The sequence below is a fragment of the Scyliorhinus canicula genome, chromosome 12 (assembly GCF_902713615.1).
Source record: "Scyliorhinus canicula chromosome 12, sScyCan1.1, whole genome shotgun sequence".
Classification (NCBI taxonomy): domain Eukaryota; kingdom Metazoa; phylum Chordata; class Chondrichthyes; order Carcharhiniformes; family Scyliorhinidae; genus Scyliorhinus; species Scyliorhinus canicula.
Window position 1 is genome coordinate 50,808,015 of NC_052157.1, and position 20,058 is coordinate 50,828,072.

A 20,058-nucleotide genomic window follows, 5' to 3' on the forward strand; every position below is an offset into this window, starting at 1 on the left:
CCTGCCGGCGTGAATCACCCAACTCATGCACCGGCGGGACCTGGCAGGTAAGTATGCATGGGCAGTCCTCGGGGAGGGGGCACGGGGGATCCGACCCCACGGGCGGCCCCCACGCTGGCCTGGCCCGCGATCGGGGTCCACCGATCTGCAGGCGGGCTTGTTCCGTGGGAGCACTTCTTCCTTCCACGCCGGGCCCCTGTAGGGCTTCGCCATATTGCCCAGGGACCGGCGCGGAGAAGAGAATACGCCTTCCAGTCCGCGCATACGCGGAATCACACTGGCCATTCCGCGCATGCGCAAACCCACGCTGTCCCTTCGGCACTGGCTGGAGTGGTGCCAACCCCTCCGGCGTTAACCTAGCCCCCTAGAAAGGTGAGAATTCCTCACCTTGGGGGGGGCCGTTGACGCCGGAGTCATTGGCGCCGGTTTTCCCGTGAGTGTGGGGACTTGGTCCACAGAAGGGAGGATCCCGGCCATAGAATTTCTACAGTGCAGAAGGAGGCCATTCGGTCCATTGAGTCTGCACTGGCCCTCTGAAAGATCACCCGACCTAGGCCCATTCCCCCACCCTATCTACATAACCTCACCTAACCCCAACTAACCCCACCTAATCTGCACATCTTTGAACTGTGGGAGGAAATGGGAGCACCTGAAGGAAACCCACACACACAGGGAGAACGTTCAAACTCCATACAGACAGTCACCCAAGGCCGGAATCGAACCTGGGCCCCTGGTGCTGTAAGGCAGCAGTGCTAAGGAGGTTGAGCTCCACCACCCCATGACCGCCATTCTTCTCTCTCTCCCCCCCCCCCCCGTCTGGCGATTTTTGCGCTCTTTCTGAAACCTCAACATTGCAGTCTCTCGATGCGTTTGGTGCGTTACTGAATGAACGTTCTCCATTTTGGTCATTCACAAGCCAGGGTCTCCCATGAGCCAGCAAGGGATGCTGGACCTCTTCAGGGATGCCTTGTGGACATCCCAAAAGCATGTCTATTGTCTTCCTGGGAGTCTCTTGTCACAGCTGAGTTCAGAGTAGAACAATTGCTTTGGGACACAAATGCTGGGTATGTTGGTCCACAAGCGGATGCTTGATGTTGCCTTTCTTGCCACTAGATTTAGACGATCTTGTGAAAGCACTGCTGGTGGTACTTCTCCAGTATTTTTCAGGTGGCTGCTGTAGGTTGTCCAAATTTTCTGAAGCATTTTGCAGCATTACGCTCTGTTGCACGTTTTACTTGAGTGTATTACGCGTTTATTGGAGTGTATTAACACGCCTCCGTTTAAAGGCCGTGTGCTTAACACTGCTACAGCTCTGTGTGTGTAATTTCAGTTCGGAGTCGCCAGGTGCCGTATATAGACACCTCACAAGTATTTCAAGGTCAGGTTCAAAGTAATAAAACTATACACCGATTAGTAAGTTCCAACGATCAATATTTATTATACAAATATAATAAATACGCATGCACACGCTAAAGACTAATACCTATTTCTACTATTAAACGACTAAATACTTATCTAAGTAGGAACCAGCAAGGTCAGGGGACAAGGCCTTTGTTCCTTTCTGGGCTGCACCTTCTGTTCGTTACTAGTCGATTAATGTATAGGCAATGCTGGGTTCACGTAGCGAGCGTCGTTTTGGCACTTACTGAACGATGGCTGGTGCTCAACGGCTGGTGATGGAAGACAGGATCAACGGCTGGAGTCGGAGTCAGGATACAACAGCAGATCTGGGCCGGAGTCAAAGCAGCAGTCCAAGCCGGAGCACAAAAACAGCGGAGCCGGAGCAAAACAGCAACGGAGCCGGAGCACAACAGACAGAACCATGTGCGGGGTCTATCTTTATAGGGCCCCCAATGTCCGTGCCTTTTCGGGGCGGGCCTTTACCTGCCATGTATCGATTGGATCATTTCCCAATCGATGTCTTACAAATCCCCCAATCTGAGGGTCTCTTCTCGATGGGTGGGGCGGTCTCTAGGGTCTTTTGTGATGGATACTTCTGGTGCCGTTTCGTCTGGGCGTCCACTCAAAGTATCCATTCAAACCCAAATGTTGCTATTGTGTGTGCCCAGATCTGGATTGCCTCATTACTATGCAAAGCGTTTTGCTATTTACACCTTTGGTTGAGATCTTCCACCTGGCCATAAACTAGTTTCGTTACGTGCAGAATGCTAATTAGCCTTTGCAGACTGCATGTCCTGGCTAAAACTGTTTTCTCCCTACAGTCTTAGCAGTTCTCCATTTTGTTAGCCCAGTGTCCATCTTAGGTGGCTACAGCTCACTACTGCCTGGTAAACCAGGCCTTAGTCTCAGGTTTGCAATCTGGGTGCCTTTCAATGGGTGGAAACCGCACTGCGACTCTGGAAGGAGCTCTTCAGCTGTGGGGAGGAGACAATTGAGGAGGATCCTTGGAATGATTTTCCCTTCGGCAGACAGCGGAGAGACTCCTCTGTAGTTACCTCATTAAGACTGGTCTCCCTTCTTGAATGTAGTCACAATCAGAGTCCCTGAGATCCCCCAGAATGCACTCCTCTTCCCAGATGAGGGATATGAGGATGTGCAGCCATGTCTGGAGTATGTCTTTGCTGTGTTTCAGGAGTTCTTCCAGGGTCTATCTGTTCCAGAGGCTTTTTCACCTCTGGCCCAGATGGTGCTGAGATGGAGCTGGAAGAGGATGAGGTATTGAGGAATGGATTTGGGGGCATTGAAGTTGAGCATAGCATCGCAGTTGGGAATTTGATTAAAACGTTCTCTCCAAAGGGAGCGGACTGCCTCCCTGTCCTTGATGAGCTCCCATCCAATGCCTGGCTCTCAGCAGGGTTGTCCCTTGAACACTTGTGCCATAAATTGTGTTGACGACGTTGAAGAAACCATTCATGTTGTTGGAGTCTGCAAGTTGTTGAATCTCCCGCGCTCTTTATGCCCACCATTTGTTCTTTATATCATGGGATTTAGACCGTACACAGCATTCACCCGCCAGCAGGACTGCAGCTTTACTCCAGCGGGTGGCGACGTTTCCAGTCACCAAAAGCTTTGTGCTTACGAGCGATTAGGTCGTGCCACCCCCGATAACTTTTGTTAAACCAATCATGATGTTTCCTGGGTAGAGAGACCAGCTGCTTGCTGTGGTGGAGTTTAGAGTTGACCAGGCACTATGGGCACTCTGGGGCTGTAGGTTGAGAGGTTGGCCGTGAAGTGCTTACTGTGAAGGGCAACCTTGGTGGGATCTTTGAGGCTTTCAATGTTACATTTCTTGCAGCGTTTCTTCAGTTACCTCTGCTGTTTGGAGACCAATGCTGCTGGAGATGGTGAATTGGATAAGGCAGTAATCGGCCCAGTTCTCATCAGGACCTGTCATTACGCGGGTGATGTGGATATCTCTGGGGTTCCTTGCTCGAATTATGATGTAGCCGAGCTAGTGCCAGCCTATTAAAAAGGCAGCAATTGGAAAGTTTCAATGCAATCAGGCGATGCAAATTGACAAAGTCAACTTGTGAACAGAAATTATGTTTGCCTAATTTATTGGAGTTCTTTGAGGAAATAACAAGCAGCCTGAAAAAGGTAGATGTGGTGTGCCTAGATTTCCAGAAGCATTTAACAAGGTGCCACATCAAAGATTACTATGCAACTGACCAAATGTATGGCTACTTCTCGAAAGTGAATCTCTGGAAGGCGATGGGTCCGGATGGGGCCCCTGGTCGTGCACTCAAATCCAGCATGGACCAGCTGGCAGATGTGTTCACGGACATCTGCAACCTCTCCCTACTCCCTACCTGCATCAAGAAGACCACCACTATACTGGTGCCAAAGAAGAACCAGGCAACGTGCCTCAGTAATTATCATCCAGTGGCCTTGACATCGATCGTAATGAAGTGCTTCGAGAGGTTGGTCATGAGCCACATCAACTCCATACTCCCAGAATGCTTAGATCCACTGCAATTTGCATACCACCGCAACCAGTCCATAGCAGACGCCATCTCCCTGGCCCTATATTCATCCTTGGAGCATCTTGACAATAAGAACTCCTACATCAGACTCCTATTTATTGACTACAGCTTCGCCTTCAACAGCATAATCCCAGCCAAACTCATATCCTAACTCCAAAACCTAGGTCTTAGCTCCTCACTCTGCAACTGGATCCTCGATTTCCTGACCCATAGACCACAATCAGTAAGGATGAACAACAACACCTCCTCCATGATCGTCACCTGGGCCCCGCAAGGCTGCGTACTTATCCCCCTACTATACTCTCTCTGCACACATGACTGCATAGCAAAATTTGGCTCCAATTCCATCTACAAGTTTGCTGTAGTGGGTTGGATCTCAAACAAAATGAGTCAGAATACAAGAGGGAGATAGAGAACATGGTGAAGTGGTTAGCGACAACAATCCCTGCCTCAATGTCAGCAAAACTATAAAGCAGGTCATTGACTTCAGCAAGCAAAGTATCGGGGACACCCCTGTCTGCATCTTCAAATTCCTAGGTGTGCAGATCACTTACAATCTGTCCTGGTCCACCCATGCACGTCAACGCTATGACCAAGAAAGCACAACAGTGCCTATACTTCCTCAGGAAACCAAGGAAATTTGGCATGTCCACACTGACTTTTACCAACTTTTACAGATGCACCATAGAAAGCATCCAATCTGGCTGCATCTTGCCTGGTATGGCAACTGCTCGGCCCAAGATCATAAGAAACATCAGAGTCATGAACACAGCCCAGTCCATCAGAAGAACCTGTCTCCCATCCATTGACTTTGTCTACACCTCCTGCTGCCTGGAGAAAGCAGGCAGCATAACCACAGACCCCTCCACCCGGCTTATCCACCCTTCCAACTTCTTCCATCGGGCAGGAGATACAAAGGTCTGAGAACATGCACTAACAGATTCCAAAACAGCTTCTTCCCCGCTGTTCCCAGACTCTTTAATGACCCTTTTATGGATTGATCTGATCTCTTCACACATCTTCTCTACTGAGTATGCTTCACCCGATGCCTGTGTCTATGTATTTACATTGTGTATTTTATGTTTGCCATATGTATTTTCTTTTCATGTATGAAGTGATCTGTCTGAGCTGTACGCAAAACAATGCTTTCATTTGTACCTCGGTACACGTGACAATCAATAAATCCAATTCAATCCAATACTAAAGTTGCTGATGACACAATAGGTAGGAGAGTGAGTTGTGAAGAGGGCGGATAGATAGATTAAGTGAGTGGGGTGAAAACTTGGCAGATGTGGGAAATGCAGGAAGATGTGAACTTGCCCACTTTAGTGGGAAGAACAGAAAATCACCATTTCATTGAAATGGTGAGATATGGGCAGCACAGTGATGCAGTGGCTAGCACTATTGCCTCACGGTGTCGAGGACCCGGGTTCGATCCCAGCCCCGGGTTACTGTCCGTGTGGTGTTTGCAGACTCTCCCGATGTCTGCGTGGGTCACAACCCCACCACTCAAAGATGTGCAGCATAGGTGGATTGGCCACGTTAAAATGTCCCTTAAATGGAAAAAAAAAGAATTGAGTACTTTAAATTTTATTTACAAAAAAGAAATGGTGAGATATTGCAGATTTCTGAGGTACAGAGGGATATGGGTGTCCTGGTACATAAAATCAGAAAAAAATTGAAGGAGTAGGCCATTTGGCCCTTCGAGCCTGCTCGACCTCATGCTGGATCCTCTATCTCAACACAATGCTCCCGCTCTCTTCCCATACCCCAAACACCTTTAGCTTCTGAAAAGTTATTTCCTTCTTAAGATTTATTCAGTGACTTAGCCTCCACCACCTTCTGTGGTAGTCAATTCCATAGGTTCACCACCCTCTGAGTGATCATCTCAGTCTGAAGTGTCTGAAATTCCCGTAACAGCCTCCCCGAACAGGCGCCGGAATGTGGGGACTAGGGGCTTTTCACAGTAACTTCATTGAAGCCTACTTGTGACAATAAGCGATTTTCATTTCATTTCTTAAATCCCATTTTTAAAAATACCTGTTCCCCATCTTAGTATTTGCCCTGTCAAACACCCTCAGGAGTTTTTATATGTTTCAATAAGATCACCTCTAATTCTCCCAACCCCCCACCTTTTCAAGGCCAATAAATAGCGAGCGACGCCCACATCCCATGAATGAATTAAAAATATCATTCATTCTTCCAAACCTCAATGGATACAGGTCCAACTTGGTCCGCCTCCCCTCACTAAATATCTAGAACAAAGGGTCACAGTTTCAGGAAATGGGGTAGGACATTTCTTCCCATATCCCCTGATCCCCTTATTAATCAAGAACCTATTTATCTCTGTCTTAAAGACACTCAGTGATTTGGCCTCCACAGCCTTCTACGGCAAAGAGTTCCACAGATTCACCACCCTCTGGCTAAAGAAATTCCTCATCTCTCCACGCCACTCTATCCAGGCCTCTTAGTATCATGTAAGTTTCAATAAGATCCTCTCTCATCCTTCTAAACTCCAACGAGTACAGACCCAGAGTCCTCAAACATTCTTCATACGACAAGTTCTTCATTCCAGGGATCATTCTTGTGAACCTCCTCTGGACCCTTTCCAAAGCCAGCACATCCTTCCTTAGATATGGGGCCCAAAACTGCTCACAATTGTCCAAATGGGGTCTGACCAGAGCCTTATACAGCCTCAGAAGTACATTCCTGGTCTTGTTTTCTAGCCCTCTTGACATGAATGCTAACACTGCATTTGTCTTCTTAACTGCCTACTGAACCTGCACGTTAACTTAAGAGAATTGTGAACAAGTCCATTTGTGCTTCTGATTTCCTCAGCATGACCCCATTTCGAAAATAGTCTATGCCTAAATTCCTCCTTCCAAAGTGTATAACCTCACACTTTTCCACGTTGTATTTCATTTGCCACTTCATTGCCCACTCTCCTAGCTTGCCAAGTCCTTCTGCAGCCCCCTTGCTTCCTCAATACTACCTGTCCCTCCACAGATCTTTGTATCATCTGCAAATTTAGCAAGAGTGCCTTCAGCACCTTCTACCAGATCCACCACCCTGCCAAACATCCCACCCACCACCCTGCCAACCAGCCCATCCCACCCAACACCCTGCCAACCAACCCATCCACCACCCTGCCAACCAACCCTTCCACCACCTTGCCAACCAGCCCATCTACCACCCTGCCAACCAGCCCATCTACCACCCTGCCAACCAGCCCATCCACCACCCTGCCAACCATCCCACCCACCACCCTGCCAACCAGCCCATCCACCACCCTGCCAACCATCCCACCCACCACCCTGCCAACCAGCCCATCCCACCCACCACCCTGCCAACCAACCCATCCACCACCCTGCCAACCAACCCTTCCACCACCTTGCCAACCAGCCCATCTACCACCCTGCCAATCAGCTTATCCACCACCCTGGCAACCATCCCACCCACCACCCTGCCAATAAGCCCATCCCACCCACCACCCTGCCAACCAACCCATCCACCACCCTGCCAACCAGCCTTTCCACCACCTTGCCAACCAGCCCATCTACCACCCTGCCAACCAGCCCATCCACCACCCTGCCAACCATCCCAGTTACCACCCTGCCAACCAGCCCATCCACCACCCTGCCAACCAGCCCATCCACCACCCTGCCAACCAGCCCATCCACCACCCTGCCAACCTGCCCATCCACCATCCTGCCAACCAGCCCATCCACCACCCTGCCAACCAGCCCATCCACCACCTTGCCAACCAGCCCATCCACCACCCTGCCAACCAGCCCATCCACCACCCTGCCAACCAGCCCATCCACCACCTTGTCAACCAGCTCAGTAGTCAGACTGGCAGTTCAGCGCAAAACTTTCACCAAGAGAATTTAAAGACAATCTATCATTTAAAGCTACAAGGAATTCAGAGAAGCTGTAGTCCCAGCTTTCCATACAGCGCTGCAAGGCACCTGATCCCCACTCCCGAACCACTGGCCCACACTCAGCCTGGCCACTATTGGGGCATCTCGTATCGCTCAAGCCAGTTTGGGGGAACAGCACCACCTGGTGGTCAAGTACAGCCTCACCGGCACAAAACCCCTCAAGTTCACAGACCACAGGTCACAGTTTACAGGAAGGTTATGGTGCAGAAGTAGGCCATTTGACCCATCATGTCTTTGTCAGCTCTCCAAATGACTCTCATTCTCCTGTCTTCTCCCAGTGACTTTGTACATTTTTCGATTTCAAAAGCGAACGTGATGTCGAAAGGGGCTGGGGATCGGGATAGGTGGGGCGGGGTTCACTCAGGTTAATAACTCACGCAGATGTCCAAATACCAAAAACTGAACATTTATTCAAACATCTTCAGGTATTCATCAAAACAGAAAGGAAAGAAAATAAACACCCTTGCTCTTCTTTTAGCCATTACATTACACACAGTGGGCACAGTATAACTGAATTACAACTGAGACCCGTGTCGAGCGCGTCAAGCCGGGTGTTTCCCGCACTCGCAGTGTTATCTAACGGGACTTTGTTACAATCCGGAGCCTCAGCAAGGAACGTGTCACCGAGGCCGCACTTACGTCCCGATGTGTCGACCCTCCCGAAGTGACCGGCAGAACCCACAAAACCCCAACTAACTGATACGAAGTCGCCACACACGGGCACGACACACCTGGCCCTGTTCCCCAGCGGGGGAGGAAATGCCAGCTAGGCACCTTGGCACTGCCAGCCTTGCACACTGGCAGTGCCCTGCCAGCCTGGCAGTGCCAAATGGACATCTTGGCACCCCTTTATAGGTGAGTTGGGGCTGTGGAGGTAGGCGTTTAAGTGTCGCGTTAGGGGGGTTCGAGAGATTGGGACGCCATTTAAAAATGGCATCCCGATCTCTCCCTGAACTGGGAGGTTCCGGTAAGCGGAGCGTTCGGTGCAGAAAACGGGACTACGTGCGGCCTCAGCTGCACATTCCCCGCTGAGGCTCCCGATCTATCCAAATGGCTGTTCGATGGCGTTGTGCTTCTCAGCACTCTGAGCCCCAGGAAACACCCGGCTAATCCTGCACATTCGGGTAAATTGCACCCCATGACAGGTTTGACAAAAAAAAACTGCTTCCATTTGCTGACCTACAAGGACAAGGGGCACAGTTTTGAGTCAGAGATGCAAGGAGAATGCGAGGAAGAATTTTTCTTAAGCAGTGATTGACGGTGACCTGGAACTCGCTGTCTTTGAGGGTTGTGAAAGCAGAGACAATTTTTAATTCCAGTAGGAAATGAGGTGGGTACTTGAGGGAACTAAACTTAAATAGTTATGGGGATAGAATGGGAGAATGGACTGATTGGGTTGCTCAACAGTGAGCTTGCATGGACTCAGAGGTCTGAATGGCTTCAATCTGTGATTGAACATCGGACATACAGTGCAGAAGGTGGCCATTTGGCCCATCGAGTCTGCCCCGACCCACTTAAGCCCCCACTTCCACCCTATCCCAATAACCCCTCCTGACCTTTTTGGTCACTAAGGGCAATTTATCATGGCCAATCCACCTAACCTGCACGTCTTTGGACTGTGGGAGGAAACCGGAGCACCCGGAGCAGACGCGGGGAGAACGTGCAGACTCCGCACAGACAGTGACCCAGGGAGTAATCGAACCTGGGACCCTGACGCTGTGAAGCCACAGTGCTAACCACTTGTACTACGTGCTGCCCCACTGTGCTGTTGTAATGGGTATTGCTATCGCATTGCGGGGATTAATACCCCTGACTTTTAAAACAATGATATTGCTCGAGTTAAATATTGTGCTTTTTGAACAATGACAGTGCAAGAGATGTTTTCGAGCATTAAGAACTGACGATGATCCCTGGCCAAACTGACCCTCATCTTATCATTCCTTATTACTTATCTTTTACCAAAGACTTTCAGAACTTTATAACCAATATTATTACAGGGTTAATTATTCCTGAAGTTACTGCTTTTTCTTTCCAATAGATCTTCATCAACAATGAATGGCATGAATCAGTCAGCAGAAAGAAATTTGCTACATTCAACCCAGCAACAGGGGAGAGAATTTGTGATGTGGAGGAAGGCGATAAGGTAAATTGTTCCAAAATGTATTTTTTTTTAAAGCCGTGCAAGGATTTTACTGTGTTAGTTTTGTTATTAATCCTCAGGCTGTAAGAAAAATGTCAAACACTCTCCTCATTTTGCTGAGTAGCCAGTTCAGCAATTGCTAGACTGTCTGTTCTTCTTCCAGGGGAATATTCAGTCTCTTGGCCCATTGCCTGTTTCCAAGCAGTGTTTTGTGGTGGCGAGCTTCCTCAAGCACCTCCGATGGTCAAGGCTGACTACTTAACCACTCGGAATGTTTCACTACCACATCCACTCTGCATTTATGCCACATGCCTACCTAATTCCTGTCACTCTGGGTCAGACACAAACAATAACCTAACAGTGAGAAACCTTTCTGATGTCAACCCGTTACTTTATTGCTGTTGCTTTAACGCAATCCAGAGAAAAAAAATCAACCTATCACAGCTTGTTTTCCTCCCTATCTCTTTGTTGCCCTCATTTCTCGTCGCTTTCTAACGTCAACGTCAAACTTTAGGGCTAAATTTCCCGACATTGTGTTCCCGGGTTCTGAATGAATCCACCGGCATGTTATTTCCCCCCACCCCCCACCAGGATCTGGGGGAAGGCTGGGTGTGAGGCCACTGCCTCCTGGAGATGGGAGTGAAGCTGGGTAAATACCGATGCCAGCGGGTTAGAAGTCTCCCTCCATTCATTGGGGCATCGGCTCAGTTCTGTGGACGTCTGTTAAGTCCCCTCGTCCTCGCCCCTCACCGACTCCCCTGCCCTCGCCATGCCCCCATGTCTGCTCCTGCCACAATTCCTGTGCCAGTTAAAATTCCAGGACCGGGAACCGTGTGGGAAATTTGAAGATATAGTCCTCCTGCCTCTGTTTCCAGCTGTCCAACACAAGTTTTACAAAACAGCAAATCCAGCCCTAAAACCTTCCCTTACTTTCTGCCTCTGGTCCCCACTCTCTCACTGGGAAGCCGAAGAACTGTCAAATAAATGAGCCTTTCTCAATCGTTAAACTGCTTCAAAGGTTTTTTTTTCCAGTTAATCCAGAGGCCAAGAGACTCAGACAAGTAACTAGCTGCCATCATAAATATGATCAGATCAATCTTTAATATGTTTGACAGCATCAAACTACAAAGGGTGCTGCTGCTGAATGAATGAGTATACTGATATGTATACCGGTATATGTATACTGGTATACTTACTTGGATATACATGTCGGTTTAGTTCAATTGGCTGTACAGATGGTTTGTGATGCTGAAAAAGGCCAACAGTGCGGGTTCATTTCCTGTACTGACTGAGGTTATTCATGAAGGAAAGTCCTGCCTTTTGAACCTTGCCCCTCACCTGAGGTGTGGTGATCCTCAGGTTAAATCACCAGCAGTCAACTCTGCCCCTCAAAGGGGCCAAATATGGTCATCTGGGACTATGGTGACTTTACTAGTATATGTATACCACTGTATGTATACTGGCATATGTATGCTAGTCTAGATATACCCATATATGTATACTTATAATACTACTATATGTATGCTATAACATGGAACTTAGAATCCCTACAGTGCAGAAGGAGGCCATTCAGCCCATTGAACCGGCTCCAACCCTCTGAAAGACCCCAAAACCCAGTAACTCCACCTAACCTTTTTGGACCACCAAAGAGCAATTTAGTCTTTGCACTGTGGGAGGAAACCGGAGCTCCCGGAGGAAACCCGCGTTAACACGGGGAGAAAGTGCACGCTCCACACAGACCGTCACCAGAAGCCAGAATTGAACCGGGCTCCTGGCGCTGTGAGGCAGCAGTGCTACCCACTGTGCCGCCCGCCCAGAGATACAGCTTTCACACAACAGGGAGAACTCAGGGTGAACCCATCACCGGATTTTTGGCCAGATTACAGAAATTGGCAGAACGGTGTGAATTCGGGCCATCCCTGACTGACATATTGTGAGACAGATTGGTGTGCGGAATAAACAATGAGACAACTCAAAAAAAGTTTATTTGCTGAACCCAACCTAGATTTTTTTTTTAAATAATTGAAAAGCTCTATTACTCGATGGAGCAGACAAAGGGGCTCAGCAGCTGCAAGGGGCATCAGACCTCCAGTTAGGGGGGAGGGCCTCATGTAAAAGTGACTATTCCTCAACTGAAGGTGACTGTGTCAATAAGGTGCTTAATAGTCCATTGAAAAATCAGAGCTCAATTCGCGTCGTCCAACAATCAATGAAATGGCATGTTAATACCAAGGATGCTAGGGAACCTGCTCCAAAAGATTGCAGATGTCAGATGATGGACTATTGCAAGCACTATCAAAGGGCACAGCCAAGACAAAACTATGGGAATAAGCGAAACGTTTTCTACTCAGGGAAGAAGCCAAGGCCAGCGCCGATACTAATGGAACTACATGATGAGCACCCTGGGGTATTGAAAATTAAAATGCTCGCCAGGATCTATGTCTAGTGACCCGGCCTAAATTCAGACATCACAGACTTGGTGAGACAATGCAACCTTTGCCAGGAGAATCAAAGACTCCCTCCTCAGCCCCCCTACATCCACGATAGACCTTGGGTGTGAGTGCGCAGGGACTTTTCCAGGCCTCTTATGGGTTGTATGTTTTTGATCCTGGTGGATGCACACTCCAAATGGTTGGAGATAAAGTGCATGGGTTCCATGACCTCCCACACTACAATGGAGAAATTGGGGCAGAGTTTATGCATGCACGGACTATCAGAAGTCCTGGTTTCCGACAATGACACTGTCTTCACCAGCGGTGAGTTCCAAAGCTTCATGCAATCCAATGGCATCAGCCACACCAAAGCAGCACCTTATTGCCCGTCATCAATTGGACTGGTAGAATCGGCAGTGAAGAGCTTTAAAATCAGCATGACAAACCAACCGACGGCATCCATGGAGATGAAATTGGCATGGTCTGTGTTCGATTAGAGGACCATCCCTCACACAACCACAGGAACTACCCCAACGGAGCTGTTAATGGGACGGCTAAGCCGACCATTCCCAAACCTGGTGGGGAGGGTGGAGCCCCAGCAAGAGAACCAGAGACTAAATTACGATTCTGCAAGAACAGAAGGAACATTCGAAACCGGCGATCAGGTTTATGTGAGGGGCTTCGAAGGCGGTCCCAGGTGGGTACCTGGGATCATAATGGATGAAACTGGGCCAGTGCCATACAAAGTGAATGTCCAGGGTAAGGACACAAAGAAACACCTCAGGAGTAGCGAGTCAGTCCTCTGAGCAAGCCTCATTACCGGCCATGCGGTGGGCACCGCTAGCTCTGGCTAATAGAGCGAAGCCCAGCGTCCTCACGCCTGATAACGAGGACGCGAACTCCGAGATGGAAGCAGAGGAAGCTGGTGCCCCGACTGAAGCAGGTCCTGAAGAGGAATCTGCGTCGGTAACTCTTTGATGGTCCCTCCGGAAAGGAAGGGGTGCAATTTGGTACACACTTCCTGATCTGCTTCCATCTTCAACTGACCTCAGTCTGATCACCAAGCAGCAGAAAGGGTCTCTCTGCAGCAGGAACCTGGGGGAGAAACAGACTTGATGGGGGAGGGATGTTAATGATGACCACAAAGGGGGTAGCACGGTGGCACAGTGGTTAGCACTGCTGCCTCACGGCACCTAGGACCCGGGTTCGATCCCGGCCTTAGGTCACTGTCCGTGTGGAGTTTGCACATTCTCCCCGTGTCTGCGTGGATCTCCCTCACAAGATGTGCAGTGTAGTTGGGTTGCTAAATTGCCCCTTAATTGGAAAATCTAAAAACAATGATGGCCACGAAGGCCCAGGGGATCAGCAACAGAACTTACCTTGGGCTCTGTGGATTATGAATTCCATTAATTTTTTTAAATAAATTTAGAGTCCCCAATAATTTTTTTCCAATTAAGGGGCAATTAAGCGTGGCCAATCCACCTACCCTGCACATCTTTGGGTTGTGGGGGCGAAACCCACGAAAACACAGGGAGAATGTGCAAACTCCACACGGACAGTGATCCAGAACCGGGATGAAGCTTGGGACCTCGGCGCCATGAGGCAGCTGTGCTAACCACTGCACCAGCCTGCTGCCCTATGAGTTCCATTATTGAGCAGGTGGGAGCTTGCCCAATGGCGAATGAGCAGGGGCAGCTTCAAACCCGCTGCTTGGACATGGGCCGGTATTCTGTAGGTCCCCGGGCTTCGATTTGTGCGCTGTAAACCGTGGCAGCGGCCTTTTCCGATGCTTTAGTACAGGGCTTGGTACTGGCAGACTAGCCTTGGCGAGGTTATTACAGAACATTGGATACAAGGAGTTTAAGAACTTGCCAAGTTCTCCATCTCTTTTATTTCAATGGATCAAAACACGAGTCTGTTCCCTCAGAGTAGACCCTCCCTGGCCAGATTTTCCTGCTTATTTTGCGCTCCCTAGGAACACGGAACCGGGAACATCGACCAGGTTTTATTTCTAGTCTTAACTTTATCCTGAACATATAGCATCATAATCACCATAGGTTCAAATGTTTCAGCAACTTGAATAACTATTATTATTTATGTAACAAGGTTAAAAGAAAGTGTAAAGATATTTCAATATTATCCAATATTTCAGAAAGATTCCCTTTGAATTAAGCAAACTCTGGCTAGAAGTGTGCCTGGGCGCACCCACAATCAGCATTCAACTTAACTGGGAGGCCTGAGACACCTCTCTGGGCCTCAATCACATTATTGGCCTATGACACCCCCACAGGCAGTTTTTTAGTTAACTATAAGGCTGCTACCTAAGCAGCATCACTCTGAAGGAGGAACGTGGGGATCATGAGGATGTTAGAGTCGGGAGGCCAGGGGGGGTGTTTGGAATTGGAGATGAAGGGAGGGGGGAATGTGGAGTCAGGCACCGGACTCTGCCTCCCCAAAGAGTCTCTTGAAGCAGCTGAGCTTTAGTTGCGGTGGTAGAGTGGGCAGCACGGTGGCTCAGTGGGTTAGCACTGCTGCCTCACGGCGCCGAGGTCCCAGGTTCGATCCCGGCTCTGGGTCACTGTCTGTGTGGAGTTTGCACATTCTCCCCGTGTTTGCGTGGGTTTCGCCCCCACAACCCAAAGATGTGCAAGGTAGGTGGATTGAACATGCTAAATTGCCCCTTAATTGGAAAACAATTAATTGGGTACTCTAAATTTAAAAAAAAAATTAAAAAAAAAAAAAGTTGTGGTGGTAGAGCACTGAAGAGTGGTGATTCATAGAATCCGCACAACGCAGAAGGAGGCCTTTCAGCCCATTGAATCTGCATCGACTCTCTGAAAGGCCACCCCACCGTGGCCCATGTGGAATCTGTGGAACTCTTTGCCGCAGAAGGCTGTGGAGGCCAATTCACTGAGTGCCTTTAAGACAGATAGATAGGTTCTTGATTAATAAGGGGATCGGGGTAATGGGAAGAAGGCAGGAGAATGGGGATGAGAAAATATCAAAATTGATTGAATGGCAGAGCAGACACGATGGGCCGAGTGGCCTAATTCTGCTCCTATATCTTACGGTCTTATGGACTTGAACCAGAACTGGAAAGGGCACTTTGAAGTTCAAAATAATCATGATAAAAATATAATCGTTGAAAAATATTGTTGCTCACTGCTTCCATTTCTAAAGAACTGGCTCATCTAGTTGCTGAATGGGGTAATTTAGCATGGTCAATCCACCTAACCTGCACAGAATACTGATCCGCCCTGCTTTTTACTTCACGGCTGGGTCAGATTCCTGACCCACTCACTACTGTCCAATTTCTATCAGTAACAACGAACGTTTGACTGTCCGCCGCTATTTCTGGCCCCACACGCACTCGACAAGGATGTAAAACTTTGCCCAGTGTAGAGAAATTAGACCAGTAAATGGCCTGACCCATAAAGCAGACACAACAGGGTTGAGTTCTTAATCCAGTCTGTACCTCATTGTCACAGTGTCTCAATTTAAAGTTCCACTCTTCCACATTAAGCTTTGATTTTAATATGCATGGTCTGGAAGAAGGTTCTGAAGGCACCGTTGCTAAGTTTGCAGATGGTACGAAGATCTGTAGAGGGACAGGTAGTATTGAGGAAGCAAGGAGGCCGCAGAAGGACTTGGACAAGCTAGGAGAGTGGGTAATGAAGTGGTAAATGAAATGCAATGTGGAAAAGTATGAGGTTATGCACTTTGGAAGGAGGAATTTAGGCATAGACTATTTTCTAAATGGGGAAATGCTTCGGAAAGCAGAAGCACAAAGGGACTTGTGAGTCCTTGTTCACGATTCTCTTAAGGTTAATGTGCAGGTTCAGCTGGTAATTAAGAAGGCAAATGCAATGTTAGCATTCATGTCAAGAGGGCTAGAATACAAGACCAGGTATGTACTTCTGAGGCTGTATAAGGCTCTGGTCAGACCCCATTTGGAGTATTGTGAGCAGTTTTGGGCCCCATTTCTAAGGAAGGGTGTGCTGGCCTTGGAAAGGGTCCAGAAGCAGTTCACAAGAATGATCCCTGGAATGAAGAACTTGTTGTATGAGGAATATTTGAGGACTCTGGGTCTGTACTCGGAGTTTAGAAGGATGAGAGGGGATCTTATTGAAATTTACAAGATACTGCGAGACCTGGATAGAGTGGACGTGGAGAGGATGTTTCCACTTGTAGGAAAAACGAGAAGCAGAGAACACCATTTCAGACTAAAGGGGCGATCCTTTAAAACAGAGATGAGGAGCAATTTCTTCAGCCAGAGGGTGGTGAATCTGTGGAACTCTTTGCCGCAGAAGACTGTGGAGGCCAATTCACTGAATGTCTTTAAGGCAGGGATAGATAGGTTCTTGATTAATAAGGGGATCAGGGGTAATGGGGAGAAGGCAGGAGAATGGGGATGTGAATATATCAAAATTGATTGAATGGCGGAGCAGACTCGATGGGCCGAGTGGCCTAATTCTGCTCCTATATCTTATGGTCTTACGGACTTGAACCAGAACTGGAAAGGGCACTTTGAAGTTCAAAATAATTGTGATAAAAATATAATTGTTGAAAAATATTGTTGGTCACCGCCTTCATTTCTAAAGAACTGCCTCATCTAGTTGCTGAATGTACAGAATGGCACACACGGGGTGGAGTTTGACAGCCCGTCCCGGTGGATCAAGGTGGTTCGAAGGCCCATTGACTTTGGTGGGATTGGGAAATCCCACTGGTGGGAGGGAGACCAACGGTCAATACTCGACATCCAGTTTCAATCATTGTCACGAATTGAAAATGAATTAAGCTCTCAGGCACATGCTGTTGCACAACTTATTTCTTCAGGATGAGCAAGAGTTCCCAGAATTTCCTCAACCCAGTTCCCTTCCCTCCCACTTGGCTGGCCAAAGTTTACACAATGACAATATATTGAAACTCTTCCGAGAACAGCAGAAAATTATGTATTGCCAAAGTAACACCAAAGTGTTTACACCAAGGGCTGACTTTTACAATGATTCGCTCCATCATAGAAATGTATCAATGAAGAATGTTGCCATGGTTTTAATGAGAGGATCCCGAGCAAATTGTTGGCACAGATTGGGGCAAAGTGTGGGAACAATATTTCAAAGGTCTGTGAGCAGGGAGAGGGTTCACAATTGGCCCTTCCCTCTTTGTCATCCGATCTGCCAATAATCTTCACTTCCCACACACGGCCATGAACCTGCTTCTGGTACACAAGGTTTCACATCACTGGAGGCCCTGACTTCATTCCTGGCACATACCTACATGGCAATTATTAAACTATGAAAACAAGATATTTATATGACGCGTAGCTATTAGTAACTAAATTTACCTCCCTCACATTCCACAGAGAGAAACGACGGACAGAATTTTCCCACCTGGAGACTAAGTGCAGCGGTGGGCAGGTTTTGTGGCATATTTCCCGCTGGGCAGCAGGACGGGAAATCATGCCCAGTTGTGCACTCAGAAACTCATTCATTATGCATCTGAGAGTACCTCTTCGCATCACATGGCAAGACAAGCACTGATTTGTTAGCCCCACAATTACCTCATGGGGTTGAATGTCCGTGCGCCATGTTTAAAAGCCACATGAACACAGGACAACCAGTTAGAACATAGAACAGTACAGCACAGAACAGGCCCTTCGGCCCTCGATGTTGTGCCGAGCCATGATCACCCTACTCAAACCCACGTATCCACCCTATACCCGTAACCCAACAACCCCCCCCCTTAACCTTACCTTTTTTTTAGGACACTACGAGCAATTTAGCATGGCCAATCCACCTAACCCGCACATCTTTGGACTGTGGGAGGAAACCGGAGCACCCGGAGGAAACCCACGCAGACATGGGGAGGACGTGCAGACTCCGCACAGGGAGTGACCCAGCCGGGAATTGAACCTGGGACCCTGGAGCTGTGAAGCATTTATGCTAACCACCATGCTACCGTGCTGCTACCGTGCTATCAGGAGACATCTTGATACGGCTCCACTGAGGAAATTAGCTGCTCTCAGCTTCAGTAATGACTCCCTTGAGGTCCTCACCCGTGGAGTCCACCAGCATCAATGTGTCCTCCACCCAATGGTTGCCACCAGGAGACCCACCAGCTTCACTTGTCGACTTGGGAAGGTCATCTCCCCGGCAACTGCCTGAGAAACATCATTCCATGCAGGGAGAGGATGCATGATCTCATTCACCCTGCCAGCGTAAATCAACCTTTCAGCTCACTTTCGCGTTCCGACGCTAAAATCACGGCGGGCATCGATTTGAGGGCAAATCGCAATTCACCGTCACCTCGACTGCAGCGTCAGTGAATTCCGGAACGCACATACAGTAAACACCGTGCATGTCATTAGTGTGCCCAACCAGTATTCTCCAGGGCCTCAGCAATGCCCCATCTCCGATGGGCCGTGTTCCCAACGGCGCAGTTCATTTGTGCTTTTAAAAATCGTGACACCGGCGTGGCGGCTGCTGAGGGAGAGAGAGGGGTTACGGAAAGTGTCCAACATCGCCATAGTTTGCTGACAGTTGTGCCACTGGGCAGGGGGCTTCTGCCAGGGCCGGGGGGAGTATTAGTGGGATGGCCAGGAGGAGAGCTGTGACATCAGGGTGGACGGGCATGGAACACCATTGCTGCAGCCGGCAAAGCAGCCATGCAGCTGCACACACCGCTAACAGCCCATTGTGAACTCAGGGCCACAGATCGTATAGGTGTCTCTCCAGGCCACTCCCCTAGGTGCCCTCTGGCCTCAGCCGACCCAGCAGCTGAATGTGTGTGCTCCCGCACAACCACCCCACTCCCCCCGCCACCCACTCCTCCCAACTCCCCACCACCACCATTGTGTTGGCTGGGGTGGGTGTGTGTGGGATTGTAATGTGTATATGTGGCTGCAGCTTGTCAGCCTCCTGAGTGTCAATCAGGGACCCGGCGAATCCCGCACCATTTTTCATCGGAATCGATTGTGTTCCACGTGGTTTGGTGCTAGCCCCTCCACAGCTGCTGAATTGATTCACGTTCGACGCCAGTTTTGCTGTCGTGAAACTCCACAAATTCTGCACCAGCGTCAACACTTAGTCTCAGAAACGGAGGACCCAGACCATGATCTTCACTGTGCAGCAAATTGAAGCGCAAGTCGGGGAACAGCACCAACCACTGTACAAGGCCTTTTTCGCTCTGTGAAAGCCTTTGCCCCTCAATTGCGAAGGCTCCAATTTTGCTGTCCACAAACCCTGTCTTAGTAAAAACTGTGGTCAGACAAGGCAGTGTCAGCATCAAATGTCTCCTCCATTCTCCTCACCCCCTGCAATTTACCTCCAAGCCTGGAGATAATCCTCAGAACAAGTGGGACATTGTTCACCCCAGGCTGCTTTCCGTCCAAAACCAATCCCAACCGAAACTCTTTACAATCTGTATCAATGACTGAGGTGAGGGGTGTCATAATATGCACTCACACACATCACGTGGTAAAGACAGGCAGTAATAGACACCCAGGTTAGCCAATCAACACACAGGACTGAACACAACTAATCACTAGACAGAACACTAGAGGGGGGTTTCTTACTATAAAACACGCGAGGCATCAGCACTCC

General features: G+C 48.8%; 1 protein-coding gene across 1 annotated transcript in view; it reads left to right on the forward strand.

Moving 5' to 3' along the window:
* The window catches only part of aldh1a3 (aldehyde dehydrogenase 1 family, member A3), a 164,115-nt gene that overhangs the window by 22,015 nt on the left and 122,042 nt on the right, over nucleotides 1–20,058 (forward strand). The window contains exon 2 of the mRNA XM_038813505.1: nucleotides 9,924–10,028. Coding sequence (XP_038669433.1) covers nucleotides 9,924–10,028 — 105 coding nt within the window. The remainder of the gene's footprint in view (nucleotides 1–9,923; nucleotides 10,029–20,058) is intronic.